Here is a 24,091-nt window from a genome sequence, read left to right on the forward strand (position 1 = left end):
ACCCCAAGACCTGCTTCAAGGTAATGTGGGGCCAGGACCAGCAGGTTTGAAAAGGATTTGTGTAGCCAGAGGCACCTGAAGGACTACATAAACCTGTTCTGGCAGGAGGGGACAGGTGGGAAGTGGGACAACTGCCAATCAGTCTCCTGCCCTTTGCCTTAGGGCCTTGTTCAAGGGGCTGGGGATTGGTGTGCAGAAACCAAGGGTGGAGACCAAGGAGATCAGAAACATCAGGGATTGAGCAGACTTGGTCCCTCTCTCCATGTCCAGGGCAAGGGCTACTTTGTGACATGAGTCTTGCCTATCTCTTCTCAAGGACCTCTGGCTGGCACAGCAAAAATTTAACTAAAACCGGGACAGGTACCTTGAGAGTCTAGGGGCTGCCTAGACTAAGTGGTCTGAGCCCTGGAAGCTCGAAGGGGACTGAAAACTTCAGGATTGGGAATGTCAGGCCAGGCTGGGAAGCAGAGGCAAAGAGAAAGTGGTCAGAGGTCAGGCTGGGAATGATGTGCAGCAATGCCTACATTCCCCACCCAAAAGCAGTCGACTCTGTGCTCCTCCACGCCCTCCAGGGCCAGCCATACAAGCTCACAGACTGTGCACTTGGGCTCACCAGGGCCCTGGCTGGCCCAGCACTGCCTCTGGCAGTGCTACCTTCACCACTGGCAGCCTCTACATTCCCACTGGCCTGCATGCCTGCCCACAGGCCTCAATGTACCTCAGTGTCCACCCAAGGATGGCACTACCACTGTGATCTCTCCTGGTCACAGTCATCCGAGAGTACTCATGGTGGGTCATGCCCATGCCAGGCCGAGGTGTGCCTTCCTGCCCCAAAACAGCACAAAGAGTCACAGGGAAACAGCTCCCTTATCCTGGCATCTCAAGTCATCGGGAATCTGACCAGACTTTGGGGGTAAGGGTGGGGGACTGGGTACTTTGGCAAGTGGAAGGAAGCACAGAGATGAGCTGGGAGTAGAGAAAAAGTACCAGGACCCAGAGGTGAGGGAAGACAAGTGTCCAAGGCCTGAAGCAACGAAGGGAGTGAGACTGCAGAGGCTTGTGGCTGGCCTGTCTCTGTGGGAAGCCAGGGAAGGGCTCCTGTGACCGAGCTTCACAGGGCACTCTGGGCACAGCACAGGCCTTTTTAGCCCTCCACCTGCACTGCCAAAATTGCCATCACGGCCCTGACTCAGTGAGTGGGAGAGTGCTCAGCAGTGCTGGCCAAGGCAGCTGTCCTGGAAGGCTGAGATACACAACTGGGTGCCTCAGGGCTGAGGACACAGTGACCAGGAGGCAGTACTGAGCCTCCCGAGCTCAGGCTGGAGGGAGGCCAGAGAGGGGCTCGAGAACAGACAGTGTCTTCAGAAGGCAGAAGCCTTGTGGGCACCGCTGTAGTGTTTGGAAGTTGGGACAATGGTTTTGGGGATGGGTGGACTCAGGGAAGAGCAGGGAGGACAGGCACAGGTGGAGAAATGCCCTGAACTCCAACCTGGCTTCTGGGGGTTCTTGGGCCAGTGGTGAGATGGGTTTCTGGAGCCAGGACACAGGCTAAGGCCTGGGTCGATCACCTAGGCTTCCCAGGAGGGGTAGAGCAGAACCTGCTGGAAATGAAGCAGAGGCCCTGGGGCTGTGGGCTGTGAGAGCCAGGGCAGCTGGAGGAGACGGAGAGCCAAGGGAGTCGGTCACCGGATGGGCATCTGGGGACACAGGAGAAAGTGGTTTTGTCCTGCAGCCAGCAAGGCCAGGCCAGGCCAGATTGTCCCATGGGGCTTCAATGAGCACAGAGAGGCCTCTGTGAGGGGAGCCCAGCTGACTGGAGCCAGGGATCCTCTGGAGGCCAGCCTGGTGCAGAAGGGGGAACTGCCTCAACTGATGCCTGTGGCCAGGAGACCCCAGGGAGCTGGGAGTAAAAGATAGGACTCAAGAGGAACTGCACCCTCTCATCCCTACCCACGAGGCCACCTAGGGACAGGTTCCCTGCAGGGCGCCAGGTCCCACGGATGGGGTGACAGGCAGGAGGAAGGGCTAGTGAGCATGAAGGCGGAAGGAGGAGCCACGAGGGAGCGGGGGTGGGGTCTATATGTGTACGAGGCTAAAGCGCTGGCAGGCTCCGCCCCATGCAGGCCGTGCAGGAGATACCGCGCAGGTTCCTGGGCAGGAAAAAAAATCAAACCAGGGGCCGGCGGCCCTCCAGCCAATCCGGAGCAGAGGAGCCCGCTTCGGCCAGCCAATGGCCGCCGTGCATGCTAAAGAGAGCCGCCGCCGCCAAGAAGGCTTCATTCAAAAGTAGCTGCTATTGTCTGCCGGTTACGTATCTGGCCTGTCCCGCAGTGGGTCCACGCGGGGACTAATCCCGGCGCCCATGGCTCGGGCCGCGACGGCCGAGCGGGGCCGCTGGCCTCCCGCCGCGCCCGCGCCAGGCACCGAAGGCCTGCCGCGCGCCTTCTTGCAGAGCCTGCGCACGCTGTTCGACATCCTGGACGACCGGCGGCGGGGCTACGTGCACCTGCGCGAGATCGAGTCCCGCTGGCAGGGCGCCGACGCGCGCGAGCTGCCCCGCGGCGTGCTCGAGGGCCTGCGCCGTGCCGCCCCCGCCAGCGGTTATCTCACCTTCGAGCGTTTCGTGGCCGGGCTGCGCACTTCATTGCCTGGCGCCGACGACGGCCCGCGGGATCCCGCGCGCTCCTCGGCCCGGCCGGGGGACTCGCGGAAACCCCTGCCTCCAGGCCCGCGCCCCGCGCCGCCTCAGAGTCCCGAGCCGCCCAGCGGCCCTGTGGAGGCGGCACCCTGCCCTGCAGAGTCCGCGCGGCCCCAGAGCGCGGCGCTGGAGAGGAGTCCGAGTGCGGATGCGGGTGAGTGCCGGCCGCCTTGCCCACGGGGAACAGAGACGGGGTCCATCTCGCCCAAGGGGAAGGGGATAATAGCTGGAGTCCTGGGAGAAGCATGGAGATTCAGCTAGTGCAGGTGTGCTCTGACTCTGGGGCCCTAGGAGGCCACTGGCACCCATGGGCGGGAGGGTGATTCCAGTCCCCCACTAGGAACCCACTCTGCGAAGCCAAGCAGGGCACCGTGACCCTGCCCAGTTTGAGGGAGGGCACCCTACCACCTGGGCACACCTGGCTCTTGGCCTCATCTCTGACTGTGCCACCAGCCATGTGTCCCTTAAGCAGCCAGAGTTCCCAAGAGTATAGCCCTGGGGTGCTTCTCTGCCTGAGACCTCAGCCCAGAGGGCCAGGCAGATGGGAGCTATGGGAGGGTGGCCTGGAAGCACCTGGTCACTGGGTCAGGCCCAGAAAGAACAAGGTGTGAGTTGGTGGGGCTATCTGTACTATTCGCAGGGCTGGGCTGCAGCAGATCCACCAAGGGACACATGTTCTCTGGGGACATCCTGCAGGCTCCTTTCCTAGCTTCTGTCCAGTGGACAAGAACAAGAGATTGCTGAGTGACCCCCATCTGTGCCCACCCCCTGGCTAGGGAATAGGACCTACATTATGGCTGGAGTTGGGCACCGAGGCCTCCCCAACCCCTCAGCCCACTCAGCCTGTCTTCAGCCTTGCCAGGTGCAGCCTGTCCACCAGACAGCTGTCAGTCCCGTTCCTGCTGCCCATTGCTCTGTTAGCCCAGCCAGGCCCCCCTCTAGCCCTTTAACTGGTGCTTGCAGCTGCTGGCACCCTGGCCTCCCTGGGGAACTGATCCAGCAGCCCAATGAGGCTCTCCATGCACCTGCCAGCCCTGTCTCCCTATCCGTAGGGTAGGGGAGGCTCTTGGGTGTAGCTGGTTCCAAATATGAGGTCCTTGTCATCCACAAGGCTGGCAGTTTGAAGTTGGCCCCACACCCTGTGCTGGCCCACTCCTGGGCAGCATTTACATGTGTGGCACTGTAGGCTGCAGGCCACGTCTGGCTGCGCTTTTCCCAGTCAAACCCAGCCCAGACAAGGGGTAAGATTTGCTTGATTGACAGCTGCCTTTTGGGGTGCCAAATCATAAGGCCACGAGGATGAGCATGGCCATCTGAGGCCAAGGCTTCCTCTTACAGACCCTTCCAGTGCATCCCCTTGTCTACTCCCTGAGCAGTTCCATGACCATGTGTCACTCACAGCAGCTCTGCTGGCCATGAAGCATGGCAGGCTGAGACATGAACGTGCCAGGCCTGCTTGGAGTCGGAACCTCTGTCTCACTTGCTTGGCCCAGCTTTTTCGTCACTTCTTACTCCAGGCTGGCCCTGGGGTGTGACCTCAGGTGAGCCTGGTACAGGGGTGGAGCTGGCAGGCTGAGAGAGGGTGCCCTCGAACACATACGCCCTCTTCTTCTGTAGGCAGGGAAGCTCTCACATGGGCTCCCAGCAACTTTAATGCTGAGCTTCAGGACTCTGTGTGCTGCCCTCATGCTGCTGTCATTCCCAGCCCCCATCCCACACCAGCTTCCGTGTCCATGGCTACCTGGCTACTTGGCTCTCACACCTCCTCCTTTACTCAGCAGCCTCTGACCCCCAAGACGTGGGCATGGGAGGTATAGAAGAACTGGATGCAGCCCGTGGGAGCTCAGCCCTTTCTAAGGTGGAATGGATGTGGACCAGCCACCCTGGGGTGGGGCTGGTACCCAGGTTTGGCATCATCAGGGTTGCTTGCAGGGTCTGGGATGGGCTGGGACATTAGTGGGCCCAGAGGAAAGCTAGGTCACTGCATGTCCACTACAGGTGCTGTGGTCTGCGGGACCTTTGAGACGGGTGTAGGGGATGCCCGGCGGGCCCCACGTGCACGAGGGGAGCGTCGGAGGCACACGATCACCAATGGCGTGGACTGTGGCCTGGTGAGAGGGGCTGGGGCACAGTGGGGCTATGTGTGTTTTCAGAAGCCTAGAGGCCAGGGACCTGGGGGATCCTAACGGGAGCACCAGTCAGCTGTAAGGACCTTGACCCCCTGGAGAGCCAGCTAAGGTCAGACAGAGAGAAGCCATATCAATTTGGCCCAGTGCACTCTGCAACAACAGGGGGTGCCAAGTCACGGCCACTTTTCCTGTGGGAATCTTTTTTTTTTTTTTATCGGTACCGGGGTTCGAACTCATGACTACCTGCTTGCAAAGCAGGCGCTTATATCACTGAGCTAAATCCCCAGCCCTTCCTGTGGGAATCTTTAGAGGGGCTGACAGGATCCTGGGAAGTGCCATGTGCTGTGCACAGCTGCCTGTGGTGCATGGTCATTCATGTTCACTGGTGTGTGTGCCCCCCACCTGCGGGCTGCAGCTAAAGCAGGTGAAGGAGCTGGAGCAGGAGCAGGAGGTGCTGCTGCAGGGCCTAGAGATGATGGCACGTGGCCGGGACTGGTACCAGCAGCAGCTACAGCGGGTGCAGGAGCGCCAGCGCCACCTGGGTCAGAGCAGAGCAGGCGCTGTGAGTGCTGGGACTGGGGTACCTGGGGCTCCCCTGGGCTCTGGGCAGCCACAGGATGGCCAGCTGCAGTGACCACTCATGGCCTTGTGCTTCCTGGCATTTATGCAGGACTTCGGGGCTGCTGGGAGCCCCCGCCCACTGGGCCAGCTGCTTCCCAAGGTACAGGAGGTGGCACAGTGCCTGGGTGAGCTGCTGGCTACAGCCTGTGCTGGCACGGTGAGTGCCCCATACCTCCCGGTGCCCTTGTCTCCAAGACCGTGTCCCAGAGAGGCCTGGCTGACACTACCCCCTCCTCACAGGGCACCAGCCTGGCCCCCACCTCGCCCTCGGCCCCCAACTGGCAACAGCAGACCATCCTTATGCTGAAGGAGCAGAACCGGCTCCTAACCCAGGTGAGATGCGGGCAGGGGGCCCTGGACCCTGGCTCCAGCAAGCTCTGACTACCCACCTGCCTGCCTGCCTACCCAGGAGGTGACTGAGAAGAGCGAGCGAATCACACAGCTGGAGCAGGAGAAATCGGCACTCATCAAGCAGCTGTTCGAGGCCAGAGCGCTCAGCCAGCAGGAGGCAGGGCCCTTGGACTCCACCTTTATCTAGCCTGAGGGAGATGCCTCGACCTAGTGGGGTCCTGGAGGAGCCCGCCTTCCCTTGCAGCCTGGGCCTCTTGGCCTGGATGCCAACTGATTACAGCTTCAGGCTGTGACCCGGGTAGGGTAACAACCAGGGCTGCTCCTGCCTTGTCAGTAGATAGTGGAGGACCCCTCCTAAACCTCTCAGATCTCAAGCATCCCTGGGAGGGAGGGCTTGTTTACCACTCTCCTAGCACCCCTGCTCTGACTCTGGGGTCCCTAGTCTCTAGAAGTGGCCACCCAGGCACTGTTTCCAATAGTGACCAGCAGAGGGCAACAAGGGAACACTGGCCCTTGCCAGTGCCCTTGGGTCCAGGGACAGATGCCTTTGCTCAACCAAGACCCTTTAGGCAGGGTGTCTGAAGCTCAGTGGGAGCAGACTGGAGCTTGGGGTGCCTTCTGGGAGGGGCACTTCATAGCCTGTTAAAGGAGCCCAGGTGGGGAAGGTGGCCTATAGGTGCTGAGGTGGGGTTAGCTTGTCTGCCTTCTGCGGACTCCAGGCCCTAAGAGGACAAAGCTTTGGGATTTTTTTGTTTTCTTTCTTTCTTTCTTTCTTTCTTTCTTTCTTTCTTTCTTTCTTTCTTTCTTTCTTTTTTTCTTTCTTTCTTTTTTTTGGGGATCGAACCCAAGGTGTTGCACTAAGTTACATCCCAGTCCTTTCTATTTTTGAGATGGGATCTTCTAAGTTGTCCAGGCTGGGTTGGACTGGAACTTGCAGTCCTGGCTGCATGAGGGGATTACAGATGAGCACCACCACACCTGGCTTTTTTTTTTTTTTTTTTTTTTTTTTTGAGCCAGGATCTTGCCCTGTAGTCCAGGCTGGCCTTCAAACTGGCTGTGGGGTTCAGGCAGTTCCCTGGCTCCGCCTCCTGAGTGCTGGGATTACAGCACTGGCCACCATGCCCAGGGCTCCCACACACACTCCTCTTGCAGGACCAGGATTCCAGGGCTGGGGACCTGCTCCCTCCGTCCCAGGTCAATGAGGGAAGGGAGCTGTGGGGCATCGGAGGAGCTGAGGTGAGCCCTGGGGGATGGGGCAGCAGAAGTACCTTGGGCCCTGTGGTCAGGGCCCCTGATAGGCTCCATCCACTTCCTGTTGTTCTCAGGTCTTCTCAGATGAAGCCGGTATTTCTAGGTAGTCACAGTGATGTGCTCTAATCAAAACCAAAGACCACATCTTCCCATATGCTTTTAGTTTGCTTTTCTGTCAGGTCCAAAGGAAAGTTTCTCCTTGCTTAATACATTTTCCAATTGTATTTTTGCTTTCTGCTTTTGAATTCCCAGAGTCACATACCCTCCCCCTGTATGCCAGGTCTGCTTCAGGCTGGCCCCTGCCTCTCCCTTTGTGGGACAGCATCAGTGTCCCTCTGCCCATCAGATCTGGGGCCATGTGCTGGTCCTTTAGGGTCCACAGAAACAGCCTCAACCCTTCCAGTACCTAGGGCTGTGTCCTCCATGCGTCCCCTGCGGGGCAGACGCAGATGCTGTGGAGTCAGGCCTCTGAAAACCCCACCCTGTGCCCACAGTGCCCCTTCTCATCCCCTGCACCTCACCTGCCAGCTCTGTGCCAACAGTGGAGCCATGTACACTCTGTGTAGTGCCTAAGGTGGCACACTTCCTCCTGAGGTATGACAGAAAACAGGTCCACCCAGGGAGATATTCCCAAAACCTGCAGATGACGCTGGGCCTTCAGCTGAAAGGTAGATGACACACACTGGGGGAACAGCAATGAGGAAAATGTGTCACAGCTGGCGGTGCAAGCCTGTAATCCCAGTGCTGTGGGAGGCTGAGGCAGGAGGATTGTGAGTTCAAGGCAGCCTGGGCAACTTAGCAAAATCCTGTGTCAAATGTTTAAAAATAAGAGCTGGTGATTATAGGTCACTGAAGGTGCTAGATTCAATCACTAGTGCCATACATACAAGTGTCCCCCAAATGTGCACCTGGAGCCCCTGAGGGAGAATCCAGCATCCCAGCAGGAGGGCTCAGGTGGACCTTCTCAAAGGTTCTCTCGGACGCCCCATCTGGGAGTATCCATCCCAGGGCTGTCATTACTGGGGGATGCAGGCAGCGCCCCTGAATTTCACTCCTAGTGCTAGTCTGCAGCTCCCTCAATATGACAACCAGAAATGCCTGGAAACTGGCTCTGTTGAGGGGCACTTACAGCTCTTGTGATACCTGGCTTCACCACCCTCAAGGATTCAGGGTGGAGCAAAGCCCAAAGCCATGAGCATCAATCACAGGAATAACAGGGTCTGCAGGTGTTAGGCCCACAAGTGGCTCCAGCACATAGAAATGGGTTTTTCTATAGCTAAGGAAATAAAGCAGGCTCTTGAAAATAGGAGTAAGGAACAGTTATCCTCTTGTTCCATAGAGCAGTGGAACCCCAGAAGGGATAAAGGCTGCCGATCAAGTTAGAAGAATCAAGTTGGACTATTAGAAACAAAAATAATGTAATTGCAATGAAGAGTTAGAAAATAGGGGCTGGGGATTTAGCTCAGCGGCATAAGCACCTTCCTTGCAAGTGTACAGTCGTGAGTTCGATCCCTGGTACTGATAAAAGTGAAAAAGACAAAGTTAGAAAATGGAGTAAATGTGAGACAGGGAAGTACAGCGCAGCTGAAGAGAGTGAGTTGAGAGAGGGCAGTGAGGAGATTGTCCATAGCACAGCCAGGGGCTGGGGGCAGCGGCTAGGGGGCAGGGCCGAGGCCAGGGAAGGAGGTGTGATGCACGCAGCCTTGCTGGTGTGAAGGGTTTGGAATTAGCCAGGGTCAGTGGAAGCACACTCCACGGATTCCCGATGACCAGAGAGAAGTACCACTGGGTTTGGTTGTGCCTGCTTGGACTTCCAGTGCTCTGGAAGGCCAAGACAGGAAGGTAGTAAATTCCAGTCCAACCTGGCTGACTGAATAACTTAGCAATACCCCTCTTTAAAATGTAAGGAAGTGCAAAAGGGCTGGAGCTATGTCTCAGTGTAAAGGTCTTGGGTTCAATCCTCAGGACCACAAAAGGGGAACACTTCATTTCATGAGACTGCAAAATAATTCACAGACAAAAAAAAGAATTGTCTACAGAGAAACAACTGGCTACAGCCCAGGCAATATAATTATTAACCTCAAAGTCCATACCCAGTGAAGTTATTTTCAAAGAATGAAGGCAAAATACAATATTTGCCAAAAAAAAAAAAAAAAATCAACAGTTTACTACCAAAAGAACTTCACAAAAGGAACCTGCAGAGGAGATGGAAGGGAAAAGTGAGGACCAAAAAGGCAGGGTGGGTGCTGGGGATACACTCAGTGGCACAGCACTTGCCTGGTAAGCTCGAGGTCCTGAGTTCAATTCCCAATATCTCCCCACACCCCACAAAAAAGGCAGGTTGCTGGACATGGTGACACCTGCCTGTAAGGCCAGCACTTGGGAGGCTGAGGCAGGAGGATAGCGTCAGTTGAAGGCCAGCCTGGAGCTGTCTCAAAAAAAAAAAAAAAAAAGGGTAGCTATCTCAACTTGTGGTCTAATCATCACACCTAGCGCTGCATGCAGGGCAGCAGATAGCTGTCTGCAGCCCCAGCAAGTTAGGAGTTTGTGAGCCCTTCCTGAGTGCTTTGAACTGGGAGTCATGGGGTAACCTCAGGGCCACTCTCATCCAGGCTGTCAGGTGGAGCCTCCGTTGCTTGCCTGTTGGGAGCTCCTGCAGCAGCTGCTGGAGCTGCAGTGGGGGAAGCCACCTCCCTTACGGCCATGTCGCAAAGGCACTGCTGAAATGTGCTGTGAAGAAGCCAGAGGCAAAGTCCAGCCCTTGAGGTGGGTGGAGCAGAGGCCTTGCCCTTTGGGGAAGAGGCCTCCAGTAATCTGTGGTGGGATCTTAAAACTGTGGGGAGAGCTAAGCAAACTAACGGTAGTGCCCGTTTGTGGGAGAAAAGCAGGATGGAAATCAAATATGATCAGTAATGGCCTATGCCAGGCAGGAGTGGACAGGAGTGACATCACCACCAGACATTTAAGGTCTCTGGTCACCAGCCAGAGAAACAAATCTACTACCTTTGACCTCAAGTCTGTTACAGTACCTGGAGGAACCGAGGAAAGCAACAGCTGCAAGTGTACGCCTCCCAAGGTGGGCAGGGGCAGTGGACAAAAAGAGGAAGAAGCTCACCCTGAAGAAGAAGAAGCAGTTTCAGAGCTGGGCGAGGTGGGGCACATCTGTGGTTCCAACACTCACAGGTGGAGGATTGCAAGTGTGAGCCCAGTCTGGATTGTTAGTGACTTCGTGAGACCTACCGCAGAATAAAAAAGGGCTGGAGGTGAGACTCAAGGCAGAGTCCCTGTGTTCAATCCCAGTATTGAAAAAAAAAGTCAGGACGCACATAATAAAGTGGCAGAAATACACCACTGTTCACCATTGTGCACATAGACTCAAGAGTGAAAGGACAAAGTCCAGATAGGTTTTTTTTTGTTTTGTTTTGTTTTTGTGTTTTTCTGAGGCAAGGTCTCACTACGCAGTTCAGGATGGCCTTGAGCTCACTTTGTAGCCCAGGCTGGGCTCAAACTTGCAACAATCCTCCTGCCTCAGCCTCCTGAGTGCTAGGATCATAGGTGTGCGCCACCACACCTGGTTCAGCCAGACTGGATTTGTAGATATTCAGATGAAGCTGTTTTAAGGGATATACCTGTGAACAAAACAGGCAGATCTGGGGGCTGGGGATTTAGCTCAGCAGCATAAGCACCTGCTTTTCAAGCAGGTGGTCTTGAGTTCAATCCCCAGTACCGATCAAAACAAAACAAAAACCAGGCAGATCTGGAAGTGAGCAATACAGTGGATTGTAACTCAGGTGAGTTCCCAATAATGGGAACGAGGCTGGCCTGGAGTTGGAAACACTTAGGGGGCCTTAGAATACTGCACTTCTGCTGTTCCCAGAGAAGACCCAAAATGGCAAACACAGGAGAGGTGCTGACAGGCCACACAGTGGCAGCTGTAGGCGGCAGCAGAGGCCTCTGGCTCCCCTCTGCTGGGGGGGACAGTGAGTTTCAGCAGCAGTGTGCAGGACCTGCACCCAGGCAGAGGTGCTAAGAGGTGGAGGAAAGGCAGATCTGGGCCTGCATGGGGACAAGAGGGGCTAAACACATCGCGGTGGCAGCGGACCGGAGCGGCTCTGTGCTTGGAGAGTAAGGTGGCCTTGCTAGCTGGGGCATCCTACACTCTCCAAGAATTGGCTCTCCGTCCAGCATCAATTACTACACAGTCTGGGTGGCCAGGTGCTGGGGCTCTTGAGAGCCTGGGGCAAGCAAGATGGCTGAGGTCACGTCAAGTGTGTCCCTGGTGCAGCTGCGCACAAGGAGGTGTGCTTTTAAGTCTCAGATCAGCTCGAGTCTCGTTTACTTTTCTCTCATTGCTGAGAAAAACACTCAACACCCAAAATGAAGTAAGGAAAGGTTTATTTAGCTTGCAGTTTGTGGAAGTTTCAGTTAAGACTCAGCTGGCTCTAAGGCAGGGTGGGCCAAGGCAGAGGGTGACAGCTCATGGTGGTGGAAGACAGCAAAGCAACAAGAGCAAAAAGGAAGGAGCACAGAGAAGACTCTTCTGTCCCTTTCAGTGCGTGCAGGCCACACTGGCCCTAGGGTGATGCAGGACTCACAGCCAGAATCCATAATTGGACCAGGAATCAATCACAAGCCCTAGAAGCCTGTTCCCATGACTCTATGAGGCTTTGAGGGACATCCAGACCCAAACCGTAGCGGCTGCCATACAGGAGGCGCATGGTACTCCTCTGCAGTGAGGTTTACTGGGTCACCCAGTTTCAGTGTTGCCATGGAGACTTTAAGAGGTGGCAATATTCAATCAGGTGACTCGGGTAAAGCGTATCTCCTTCCTCTCCTTGCTGCTGAGGTCCACAGCAGGAAGGAGGCCAACCTTGGCAAGGCCTTTGGACCAAGGTTGCAACACCAATGTAGCCTCACCCCTTCTGCTCCTAGGGTAGATTGAGCCCCAGCTCCTGCCTGGCCCTGCACACCGACACCTCCTCCCCCACCTTGCTCGCTTTCTCTGGAAAACTGACTAATCCATCATCTAACGGTGCTCCAGAGCAACGAGCTGTTTTCATCCAGGAACATGTACCTGGCAGTGTTCATAGCATTTCATATACTTTGTGCAATAGGAAGCTGATGACACTTCTCTCAGGAGTGACTGGCACAGAGCCTCCTCCTGGAATATTACTCAGTGGTGAAAAGCAGGGATGACACTGTGTGTGGACTGCCAGGAAATGCTGGGGAACAAAACCCAGTCTGAAGAATGCATAATTACCAGAAAATACATAATTACAATCAACTGGTTAACACTGTATAGCATGCACGAACTTATTTCTTTTTTCTTTTTTTAACATGAACTTATTTCTAACAGTCACAAAATACACAGTTACAGAGGGGAGCTGACTGGGGGAGGCCAGGATTTGGGAGTGGGAGAGGAAGAATGAGTGGGTGGTATACAGGGCCGCCAGTGACAGGATTGTGAGTCTCAGTGGTGATGGGATTTAGACCCCTGTGGGGGTGGAGGGAGCTCTTGGTGAGGCCTCTGCCTACTGGTGGGCAGGCTGTGGCAGCTGTGCCCATGCCGGCCACCCACATGTGTGTGTGATCAGCTCAAAACTTAAAGGTGGGGTAAAACACATTTATGTACACCAAACCTGTCAGAGCAGCAAGGAAAGATGGACAAGTCCACCTGTGACTGATAGGTGACAGGCTAGGCAGAGGACAGTGAATGTGCACACTGTCCCCCCAGAGGCTTGGGGGAGCAGAAGAACCTTTCAAAGGCCAAGGGAGGCCAGGGCACTGGGAGACGCCCTAGGTGGGCATCAGCCTCAGAAGAGGGGCCAGGAACAGGCTTCAGTGGAAACACAAGCAAAGTGTATCTGAAGAGTGGCCCAGCTCCAAAAGCAGAGGCTGGAGGGGCGGCCTACAGCCTCCAACACAGCCTAGACTTCGGCTCAGAGCCCCTAAGTCAACTGTTAAACTCTAGGAAGTCACACAAGAAAAGGAAAGAAACCTTTTTCTCCAGTACTGGAGGTTGGACCCAGGCCCTTTACACTGAGCTACGTCCCCAGTTTTTTTTTTTTTTTTAATTCTTTTTTATTACTGTCTTGTTAAATTGTCTGTGCTGAGCTCAAGCTGGCAGTCCTCCTATGAGGCTCTTGAGTGCTGGGATCACAGCACATGATGCCTCACCCAGGGAGAGCACTGTTTAAGTAGATGTCTTGTAGCAGATCCTTTCCTTTGTGCTGGGCAGCAGTCAAACAAAACAGATTTGAAACTTGCTGTTTGTGGATGTTCTGGGGAGAAAAGAAGGCTGAGGTGCAAATGAGTGAAACAGAAGACGTGGAGAAAGCCAAACCCGTGGCAGGGAAGCCAAGGAGATGCAGGAGCACCGGCTTGCTTCATCTGGAAGAGGTGAAGTGTCCACACGTGACACAAGGAATAAAAACATGGACAGCGTCTGTGGTGTGTGGAGAAGATATTCCAGACCAATTCATGCTGATCCACTTGGAACAGATCAATTCCTAAAAAATGCAAAACTGACTCAGAAGAACCAGAAGGCTCATCTGTCCTGTACGACCCAGGACAGGAAGTCCTGGTTAAAGGGAGCAAGATGCCAGGCCTGATGTTTTCCAGGCAAAATGTGCTGCATACTCGAGCAGCCGGTGCCCAAACGCTAGGCATGATCTCCAGAGTGGCACTGGTGCAGCTGGCTGAACCTGACATCAGAGGCAGGGGAGGAAAGATGCTGTCTCACTCCACAAAGTGTAAAGTGAGACAGCTCCTCACGATGGCGCAGGCTAACGCCGGGCACACAGGGAGTGTGGCATTTTAAAATACACTTCAATGAGTTATACCAATGGATCAAAATTAAAAATGTGTGAAGCTGCTCAGGTATGCAGAAAAAGCATTCTGTGAAACTCAGTATCTGGAGTATTATTCAGTGGTAAAAAGAAATGGGCCATCCTGTCACAAGAAGAGGGAGAAGCCAGGCCTGGTGGCACAGTCCTGTAATCCCATCACTCCGGAGGCTGAGGCGGGAGGATTGCTGCAAGTTTGAGACCTTCATGGGCTACAGAATGAGCTCAAGGCCAGTCTGGACTGCATAGCGAAACCCTGTCTCAAAAAGAGTTAAAAAAAAAAAAACAAGAAGAGGGAGAGGAAACAAACAGGGATGACTAAGTGGAAGTCAGGGGCATAAACAGGCCACAAACCCTGACCTCCACTCTGCTGTCTGGGAGGAGCTAGCTGGGGACATAAGTGGCTGTCGGGCTGCTGGGGACAGAGGGGCAGCTCAAGTCTGTAGCTGCGACAAGAGGAGCTCCATTGTTTATGGGGCACTGTGCAGAACACAGGTCAGCAAGGGTGAGCTGTCACTGTGGGCTCGGGGGTCACCAACTGGCAGCACCCCGCCATGGTGAGCGCAGTGGGGGGCATGGGAGACTCTTGCCCTCTGCTCTGTTTTGCTGTGAACTTGAATTTGTTGGAAAATTAAACTCTTTATGTTAATTCATGTCTATTTATTTTTAAAAGAATTTTGGAAAGTAAAAATCTACAAAAAATTCTATGGCAAATGTGATTAACAGTGAAATGTTGAAAGCATTCTCTCTAACGATCAGGAATAAAATCGTAAACCATTAAAGGTCACTTCCATTCAAAATTTTACTGATAGTGTTAGAGTCATTAAGACTTTCAACATGGTGGTGGCTTAAAAATTGCTTTTAGGTTAAAAAGCCCATTAAATTCCTTTTTTCAAGATGTGGTATTGAGATAGGGTCTTGCTGTGCAGTTCAGGCTGGCCTTGAGGTCACTCTGTAGCCCAGGTTGCCCTTGACTTTGGGCTACAGAGTGAGCCCAAGGCCACCCTGAACTGCATATTGAGACCCTGTCTCAAAAAGAGTTTTAAAAAAAAGAGGGAGAGGAAACAAACAGGGATGATCCTGAGGTGATCCTCCTGCCGCAGCCTCCTGAGTGCTGGGATTACAAGTGTGTGCCACACCTGGATCCTGAGAAAACTGTTTTTAAAAAATGTTTAAGACCTAAAAGAAAGGCTACATACATGGAGCAACAAACCATGATGTCAGGTAAAGCCTGCTACACAGAGCTGCGTCATGCTTCCAGATAGGACTCAGTACCCCAGAGGTTCTCATCTCCTCAGTCCATGCAGACTCAAATCATTCCAGCTGGAGTCCCAAACAAGCATCTATGGAACTGGTGAGCTGGTTCCAACATGTCTGTGTGACAGCAAAGGCGTGGAAAGAAATCCAGGCAAGGAGTTGAGTGGGAACTTCCTCCCTAGAGACAGAGATGGCTGTGGGAGTGCCAGGCAAACCCTGAGCTGGGACAGGCAGGGTGGGGGACTGAGCATCAGTACCCCCAGGTCCCTTTCACCCCTGAGCAATGCGGCACCCCGATTTGCTCCCAGACCCTATCCTGGCCCCCCACACACAGATGTCATTTCCAGAGGACTCAGGCCCACTCACAGCAAATCATGGCCATCAGGAGCATAGCTGTGACCTCACATAGGTTACTCATTGCCAGCCGAGCCAGCGAATACCGGCCCAGGGGACCTAGTGTCAGGATGGCAAGCTGCACAATCCTTCGGCCAGGAGTCAGGCCAGTGGGCATCACCAGGGCCAAATAGTCTGAGAAAGGAGAAGACAGGCGAGGCCGGCGCTTGCAGATGAGAAAGAGGCACCACATCTTTTAGTGGCTGAGGAAAAGCTTGCAGAGGCCTTGGGGAGTCATTTTGCTCTCAGCAGTGTCACTACAACCGAGGTGAGGATGGAGAGGAAGCAGAGCAGCCAGAGGTGCCTGTCACTTGCTGACAGGACACACGTGCACCACTCCGCTCCCCAACTGCCCCTGGAGAAACACTCGCAAGTGTGCAGAGGTTTGGGCAGCAACCAGAAAAGCTAGAAGCCAGACACGTTCTGTGCCTTTGCTGCGATCACGAAATGGGAACTGGCCCATGACAGGAAGGCACACACTACCCCACAGGTCAACAGGGCTGGTTCGGAATGCAAGGCCAGCCAGGGAGGGTGGTGCATACCTGTAATCCTGCCTCCTCTGGGGCAGGAGGATCCCAAGGTCGAGGTCAGACTGAGCAACTTAGCAAGACTGTGCTCAAAGAAGCAAAAGCGACGTGAGTGTAAGCAGCAAGCTACTGAAATGTGTGTGCAGGCTGCAGTTCAAAATGAGGGAATGCAGCCAAGGATAGAATTTATGGAGCCACCGACAGGTGGTGAAACTACAAGGAAGGCCAGGCACAGTGACGCACTCCTGTCATCCCAGCACCCTGGAGGCTGAGCCAGGAGGATCACTGCGAATTTGCCGCCAGCCTGGGCTACCTAGTGAGACTCTGTCTCAAAAACAAAACAAAACTACAAAAAAAAAAAGCAAGGCAGAAGAAATACCCCAGCCAGGCCAGCAGGTTCCTGAGACTAGGTGGGGGTGTTCTGCACACAAATGCTGTCCTTGTCTTTATGGACTGCAGCAGGCCCTACCCACAAGCCCCTGCATCCACATCCAATACATTGCCCAAGGCTCTGCCCACACTCTGGAGTTTACCAGCATCTCTTGCTCCCATGCCCATGGGCCTGGCTTCCAGGAGGGGCTAAGTAAGTGTTTGTAGAAGGACTGAATAAGGCCATGAAGAAAAGAATCCTTCCCAGGTCCAATATTTCAACCCTGGACACTAGAAGGCTGTGGCCTTTGCTGGGGAGATTAAGCCAAGCTCCCCACCAGCTCCGCCAGCAGCAGCCTCCCGCCCCAGGCGGTCTGTGTGTTGAGGGAGGGAGGTGCTACACCCAAGGTCCCTCCTCCAGGCCTGGGCCAAGCCACATGCAGCACATTTGGAGCCCCCATCCCTGCTGAGGTTCCTGGAGGCCAGCTGCACCCCCAGCTCCTACCAGCTTCCTGCTTACAAGCCCACCAAATCCACCGAGGGCCCTGCACCCAAAGGATGCCTTTGTGTCAGGAAGGGGGTCCCCACCCTGAATTTGACTCAGTTTTCAGCCCTTGGCCTTGCTCTTCCGGCCCCTTAGTCTGCCTTCTTGGCAGGCTGGCCTGGTCTTGGCTGGGAAGGTCTCCCCGGCCTCCCCGGCAGGGGTGAGGCCTCCCCTTCCCTGCCTGTCCTTGAGCCTGGTGGGGACTCCTGCTGCCTGCTGGGTCAGCAGGACCAGGTAGGCCGCAGGTCCCGCCCTGTGCCCTGTGCAGTGCCTTTGTCTCCCCACCCATGCCTCTCACCCTCCTCAGAAAGGGCTGGGGTGGGGTCAAGGGATGAGGATGCTGTCATGCTGGTGGGAAACTGGGATCTGAAGTCCAGGCTGCCACACCCAGATGCCAGCCTGGAGCAAGGCCAGGTTGGGCTTTGAGGAGTCTGGGGACCCCTACTCCACCCCTGTTCTCACCCCTCCCTCTGGGGTCCTGAGCAGAAGAAAGACTCTTTTGCTGGAGCTGTGACATCAGATCCCCAGCCTGGGCTGCAGGCCCAGCCCAATTGTCCTGGCTGGTTCCACAGGCCAGGGCACTGCCCAGCCCTGCCCCCATCAAAGGGCCCTTGAGCTCCACTGCCGTCTCCTTGGTGGTCTTGCCACATGGCCTCCCGCTGGCCCAGGGACAGTGCTCTGCCCAGAATTCCCATGCCGCAGGGGCATGGAGGAGGTGGCTCCCAGCCAAGGAACCCTGCCTGTCTGGTCAGGCCGGCCGAGGGTCACGGCTGAGGCTGATGCTAACGGGTTGCGGGGCAGGCTGGAGCCTAGGATTGCTAACCCACATCAGATCTGCCAGTCCTCAGTGTGAGGCGCTTCCTCTGCAGCCCCCTAAGGAGACCTAGGCTCTCAGTCTCTCCGCAGTTCCTGGGTTTACCGCCGGCCATCCCTGCCATGCCGGGACGGTCGCTGCCTGCAGGGTCGGTGCAGACCTTCTGAGCGCCGGGCACCAGTCCCTCCCTGCCCAGGCCAGGGAGAGTGTGGGTCTCTGGGGCGAGGATCCCGCCCATCCCGGCGCCGGGTATTCCGTGCTCTGGACTCCCCAGATCAGGAGCTGGGGCTCACTATGCGGAGAGAACGGAAGGAAGGGTGCCGGGCAAAGGCTAAAGCCGACCGGGATCCCCTAAGCGCAGGGCACCGGGAGCTGTGACTCAGCTGCAGAGGCGCTCACCTGCGCGCGGTGGGGCGGGGCCTGAGGGGGCGGGATCGGCGACCCCGGGGCGTGGCTATGGGCGTGGCCTCGGCCGTCCGGACTCCTACCCCACCGCCGGCCACCCTGCGCCGGGTCCCTGCCGCCGCCGCCGCGCCCGCCGATGGCTGGGAAGACGCTGTCGCTCCTGCCGCCGCTGCTGCTGGCTACTGCGGGTCTCGCCGGCCTCCTGCTCCTGTGCGTCCCCACCCGCGACGTCCGGGAGCCGCCCGCCCTCAAGGTGCACGTCCGGCTCCGGCGCGGTCCAGGAGCGGCCGGACAGAGCCGGGGCCACCGCGCTGCGCTCGGCCGGCTGCAAAGCTCGGGCTCCGCAGGTCTTGGGCCGGCAGTGGCACTTTCGGGGTGACGCGGAGCCGGAGGTCGAGGTCGTGGGGACTCCCGGCGCCTAGAAGCCACCCTCGCGGCTTAGCCTCGCCCCGGGGCGCGGCCAGGCCACCCTAGCCCAACCAGAGTTGCGTCTGCCCTGCGCCGCCCGGACCGTTAGAGGCACAGGGGCCGGGGTTCGCCTGTAGGCCGGAGGGGGGGGGGCTACAGCGCGGGAGAACAGGGACCCCAGGCCTCGGTGCCCCGACCATATGGGCTCTGTCCTGCAGCGGATGACCTCAGGTCGATCTGCATAGGGGCCATTTAACCCTCAGTGTGCTGTGCTGATGTAGGGGCAGTGGAGATCGGAGCCCTGTGAGCTCCAGAATGGGGACGCGGGAGGGGCGTGGGCTCTGGCAGAGTTCCCTGAGGGGAAGGCACAAGTTACTCTTTCCTGACTGGAACTGGCACCCAGCAGAGTGGTCTCCATTTTGGGCCCTTGCGGGAGATTCTGGAAAAAGCCACTTGCACCTCCACCCTAAGCTCGCCTGGCTTGTGAAGAGGTTCCCACAGCACCCTGGCTTTACAGGACCAACCTCTTTCCGTCCTGGCTTTGAGGCCCAGGGAGGGTGGTGGGTTTGAAGCCTATACACTGCTTCCAAAGAAGCCTCCCCAGGTTGGGCTGAGGGTAGGTGTGGGCAGAGGAGGAGGAAACAGTGGCTTTCTGCTGGGAGTGTCAGGCAAAGTTCCAGACCAGGTCATCCTGGAACCCTCTGACCTCGGCACAGCTGCTCAGATGCCCTGGCAAGTGGCCCTCCCACAGTCTGACATACTGGCTTGCATACAGGAGGATTGCCAGGGGGTCTCGGTCACCTACAGCCACACCACCAAGCTGTCACTGAGGCTGCTTATGGCCTTTTCTGAGCTTTGGCATTCGGGAGGGCACAGAGCTGGGGGAGCTAATAGATCCCCAAACGGGCCTGAGGGCCCCTCAGGCTGATGCCCTAACCCACTCCTAGTATGGCATCGTGTTCGACGCTGGCTCGTCACACACATCCATGTTTATCTACAAGTGGCCGGCAGACAAAGAGAACGACACAGGCATTGTGGGCCAGCACAGTTCCTGCGATGTTCAGGGTAAGGCGGCTCCCAAGTCCTGATACCCATTCCCCGTAGGGTCTCAGTCCTGCCTTTCTACTTGAGGCTGGGTAGTACCCACTCCAAGCAGGAGTTGCAGAAGGAGGGGCCTCGCCCTGGCCTGGGGGCCACGGGCAGTTTGTATTCTAGAAAGGAAGCAGCAGGTGGAGATGAAGGGTTGGGCCTTGCCAGCCCAAGCCTCTGCTCTGTGCTCCAGTGCAACAGGAAGGGTTTGGAGGGCCTGGCATAACATCCAAACTAGGCTGCATTGACAATGCCCAGTGCTTTGTCCTGACACCTGTGCCCATACTTGTCCAGCAGGCGGCAGCCTCAAAGACTGGGTGGCATCTGGGTCCTTTTGTCTGTGAACAGGGTGTCTCTGGGGCTGAAGCTAGGAAGTTATATCCAAGCTGGTTGAGAGCTTCCAGCCTGCCTTGTGACTGTAACTGGGCCTGGGCTCATCTCTCTCCTCCCTCTAGGTGGGGGCATCTCCAGCTATGAAGACAACCCTTTGAAGGCAGGACAGAGCCTGGTGGAATGCCTGGAACAGGCGCTTCGGGAAGTCCCCTCAGAGAGACATAGTGGCACACCCCTGTACCTGGGCGCCACGGCAGGCATGCGCCTGCTGAAGTGAGTGAGGTTCCCCGGCCTTGCCGGGGGCTCTGCATGCCCTTGGTGCCAGCTCTGGGTGGGGACTCCTCCCACCGTCAGATCACAGCTTCCTGTATAGAAGACCCCTCAGAGTTCTCCTGTCCCACAGCCTAACCAATCCGGAGGCCTCAGCCAGGGTCCTGGCTGCGGTGACACGGACGCTGACCCAGTACCCCTTTGACTTTCGGGGAGCACGCATTCTTTCGGGCCAGGATGAGGGCGTGTTTGGCTGGGTGACTGCCAACTATCTTCTGGAGAACTTCATCAAGGTGGGCTCTGCAGCTGCCCCAGGATGCCAGGGTGGCAGGGCACAGGTCCTATCCCTGGCTGATCCATCTCCATTCTTCACAGTATGGCTGGGTGGGCCGGTGGTTCCGGCCAAGGAAGGGGACCCTGGGGGCCATGGACCTGGGAGGTGCATCTACCCAGATCACCTTCGAGACAACTAAGCCAGCTGAGGATCCAGCCAACGAGGTCTACCTGCAGCTCTATGGTCAGCACTACCGTGTCTATACCCACAGCTTCCTGTGCTATGGCCGAGACCAGGTCGTCCAGAGGTTGCTAGCCAGTGCCCTGCAGGTGCCTCTCCTCCCAGGGGACCCCCACTGCAGAGAGGGAGTGAAGAGGGACAGGGGCTGAGAACCCTTTTTGCTGGAAGGACAGGAGGGGAGGGACCAGCATGCAGAGGATCTAGTGGCCAGGGGCCTAGAGGAAGGAGGGGGCCACTGAAATGGTTGGCCAAGTGCCTGGATTTTTGTCCTGCAGGCAATGGGGAGCTGTAGATTGCTCATGAGCACAAAAATGATATAGTCCCAACTGGACCATGGGCATTCATCATGCTGGCCTTCTGGGGCTAAGGGAACAGGCAGTGCTTGGGTAGGGGTACCACATGCATTCTGGTTCTCTTTTCCCAGACCCAGGGCTCCCACCCTTGCTGGCCACAGGGTTATTCCACCCAAGTACTGCTCGGGAATGTGTACCGGTCACCCTGTACCTGGGCTCAGCGGCCCCAGGACTTCAACAGCAGCGCCAGGGTCACTGTGCAGGGCACTGGTGACCCTGAACTCTGCCGTGGCCTTGTCTTGGGGCTCTTCAACTTCTCCTCCTGCCGTTTCTCCCGATGTTCCTTTGATGGGGTCTTCCAGCCTCCTGTGGCTGGGAACTTCATCGTGAGTCCAGGGGCCAGGAATGGAAGTGGGCGTGGGCTTGGGAAGTGCCTAGGGCCAGCTTCGGGTAACTGTGGCACCTGCAGGCCTTCTCTGCCTTCTACTACACTGTGGACTTCCTGAGGACTGTCATGGGGCTGCCCACGGCCACACTGAGGCAGCTGGACACGGCTGCGGTGACCATTTGCAACCAGACATGGGCCGAGGTGAGGCTGCACCACCTCCTTGGGCCATGGAGAGGCCTGGGCACCAGCATCACCTCTGCCAGTTCTGTGGGACCCAGGCCTCTCAATGCACTCTGTGGTTGGGGCCACCATGCTAGACACCATGCTAGACTCCAGTGGCAGCAATATTGAGGAGTGTGGGATCTGTGAACAGGGGACCCCGGTTCTCCCTAGAGGCCTGGCCCTGCCTACAATGAAGACCAGGAGCAGCATGAACATGACAGCAGAGATGGGGCTGCAACCAAGCATGGGGAAATGGGAGGTGGTTCCCCGTGCAACCAAGCATGGGGAAATGGGAAATTCGGGCACCCAGCAGTGGAGCTGGCCAGGCTCAGTTGTGGGGACGCAGAAGTTGAAGGCCACCCAGGCCCAGGCTTATGACTCCAGACCCTGGTGGAACACTGGTGCCAAGGAAGAAAGGCAGGTGGCTGGCATCTGTGTGTGTAGCGTTCACCTGAGCCTCGGGAAAGATGCGACCTCCCGTGGTACTTCTCGGGGGATGGGTGAGGTAGAGGCGGCTGGAGAGACAACGGAGGCCGGGCTCAGCCTGGAGCTCCTGCTTCCATGGCCTCTGTCCCAAGGTGGTCACTTGCTCCCCTGAAGCCTGGCCAGTGCTAGCTGCAGAGACCACGCAGCCGTCCCATCCCGCGGTTCATTCCAGGAGGATGCGCTGTCTGCCTGTGCCTCCTTAGCGCGGCAGGGAGGACACAACGATCTCTCTACTGCATTCCAGCTGCAGGCCCGAGCACCTGAGCACAAGGTCCGCCTGGCCGACTACTGCGCTGGGGCCATGTTCGTGCACCAGCTGCTGAGCCGCGGCTATGGCTTCGACGAGCGCGCAATCAGTGGCGTGGCCTTCCAGAAGAAGGTGGGAGCCGGGCCGGAGGGGCGGAGCCGGAGGGGTGGGGTGGGGCGGGCCAGGGCGTCCTGCAAGCTGAAGCTACGCCCCCCCAACCCCCCCGCAGGCAGCGGACACAGCCGTGGGCTGGGCGCTGGGCTACATGCTGAATCTCACCAACATGATCCCTGCCGATCCGCCGGGCCTGCGCAAGGGCACCGCCTTCAGCTCCTGGGTGGTCCTGCTGCTACTCTTCGCTGCCTTGCTCCTGGCTGCGCTTGTCCTGCTGCTGCGCCGATTGCGCTCTGCCAAGGCTCAGAACATCATCTAGGGTGCGGGGCGGGGTGGTGTGGACCTCACTCGCAGCACCTTACTCCGCAGTAACTGCCCCAGCACCCCGGGGGGGGGGACGGAACTCAGATTGCCACCCACACCCACAGGGGTCCCATGGGGGGCAAAGGAGACCCGCACCCCCTTTTCAGTCCCCCAGCGCCCCCAGCCCCGGCAACCGGGCTTCACCTTAACGCTTCTCTTTTTGAGCTGAGGGCCCCTCAGCCTGTGACTCAGAGCAGGGTCTCCAGGGAGTGGACCTGTGGCCCTTGAGGCCCCCCACGGTGTCCAGGCCTGTCCTGGGGAGGGTCAGAACCCAGGGCAGGGAGCCAGCCCAACGCCTACGTGTAAACGTTTTGTAATAAAACATCTTTCCTAGAGCAGCGAACAGTGTTTCCAGGGTGCGGCGGGTGTCGTTGCCTGACCTTCCTGCGTCCAGCTGTGTTGGACCGCAGGTCTGTCAGTCCCCAGGGTAAACACAGTTTTTCTGGTGTCCTTCCAGCCTGGACGGGACTCGGGTTGTGTGAGGTTTCCCTGCTCGGGGGTAAGGGGACATCTCTGAGTCCTTGAGTCTCCTTCAACCCGAGAGCCACCCCAAACTGCTCCCCAGATCCGCGTCGGTGATCCTGGCGGGATGGAGGCCGCTCTAACCGAACTGGAAGAGGGCGAGCTCAGGGAGGGAAGCCGGTCCTCAGGACAGGTGTGGACCGGAAGTGACTCCCGCCAAGGCCCACCTGCCAAAGGGCACCTGCACACCTTGCCCTCCTCCACTGGGCGCTGAGCTGGCATCCTGAGCTTGTTTTCTCCAGGAGGCGAAGGCGTGGTCTTGGCGAGTCCCCCCCTTCCTGGGAATGTGCTCCGCCGTTTTGTGGTCACCGTCCCTGGGGCGGGCGGGGGGGTTATTCAACTCACCCCACCTCTACATCGCCTTCTGAAGGGGTGCTTTGGAGTCTGAGTCTAGGGCCGGCTGGAGTCTCGATCTGGTTCTCTGGGCCGAGGTGGGGGAGGTTCCAGGTGGGACGGGTCTGTGCGCACAGGGGACTGCAGTGAGGGGCGAGAGAGGGATTCTAGGGCGGTGTCAAGGGACCTTAGTGAGCAGAAGTCCCCACCTGGGACTGTGACCACCTTGGACAGCTCCCAGATTGTTTCAGCAGCAGCTCCAGGTCACTCTTGCCCCCTGGTGGACTCGCTGGGGATCCAATCGA

The 24,091-nt window shown here is 57.0% G+C and overlaps 2 protein-coding genes across 2 annotated transcripts; both read left to right on the forward strand.

Annotated features, from left to right (window-relative positions):
* Positions 1 to 1,820: 1,820 nt before the first annotated feature.
* On the forward strand, positions 1,821 to 14,544 carry Sapcd2 (suppressor APC domain containing 2). The gene is made up of 6 exons (XM_003472963.5): positions 1,821 to 2,852; positions 4,697 to 4,809; positions 5,243 to 5,389; positions 5,498 to 5,605; positions 5,689 to 5,781; positions 5,858 to 14,544. The coding sequence occupies exons 1-6, from the start codon at positions 2,363 to 2,365 to the stop codon at positions 5,984 to 5,986; spliced, it is 1,080 nt and encodes a 359-aa protein (XP_003473011.2). The 5' UTR covers positions 1,821 to 2,362; the 3' UTR covers positions 5,987 to 14,544.
* Positions 14,545 to 18,274: 3,730 nt separating this feature from the next.
* On the forward strand, positions 18,275 to 23,266 carry Entpd2 (ectonucleoside triphosphate diphosphohydrolase 2). The gene is made up of 9 exons (XM_003472964.4): positions 18,275 to 18,457; positions 19,560 to 19,677; positions 20,157 to 20,307; positions 20,438 to 20,597; positions 20,680 to 20,907; positions 21,243 to 21,497; positions 21,581 to 21,700; positions 22,452 to 22,586; positions 22,684 to 23,266. Exons 1-9 carry the CDS (start codon positions 18,341 to 18,343, stop codon positions 22,885 to 22,887), a joined length of 1,488 nt encoding a protein of 495 aa, XP_003473012.1. The 5' UTR covers positions 18,275 to 18,340; the 3' UTR covers positions 22,888 to 23,266.
* Positions 23,267 to 24,091: the final 825 nt, after the last annotated feature.

This window comes from Cavia porcellus, unplaced genomic scaffold (genome assembly GCF_034190915.1).
Source record: "Cavia porcellus strain 051 isolate PalLab524CR breed Dunkin Hartley unplaced genomic scaffold, mCavPor4.1 scaffold_49, whole genome shotgun sequence".
NCBI lineage: Eukaryota > Metazoa > Chordata > Mammalia > Rodentia > Caviidae > Cavia > Cavia porcellus.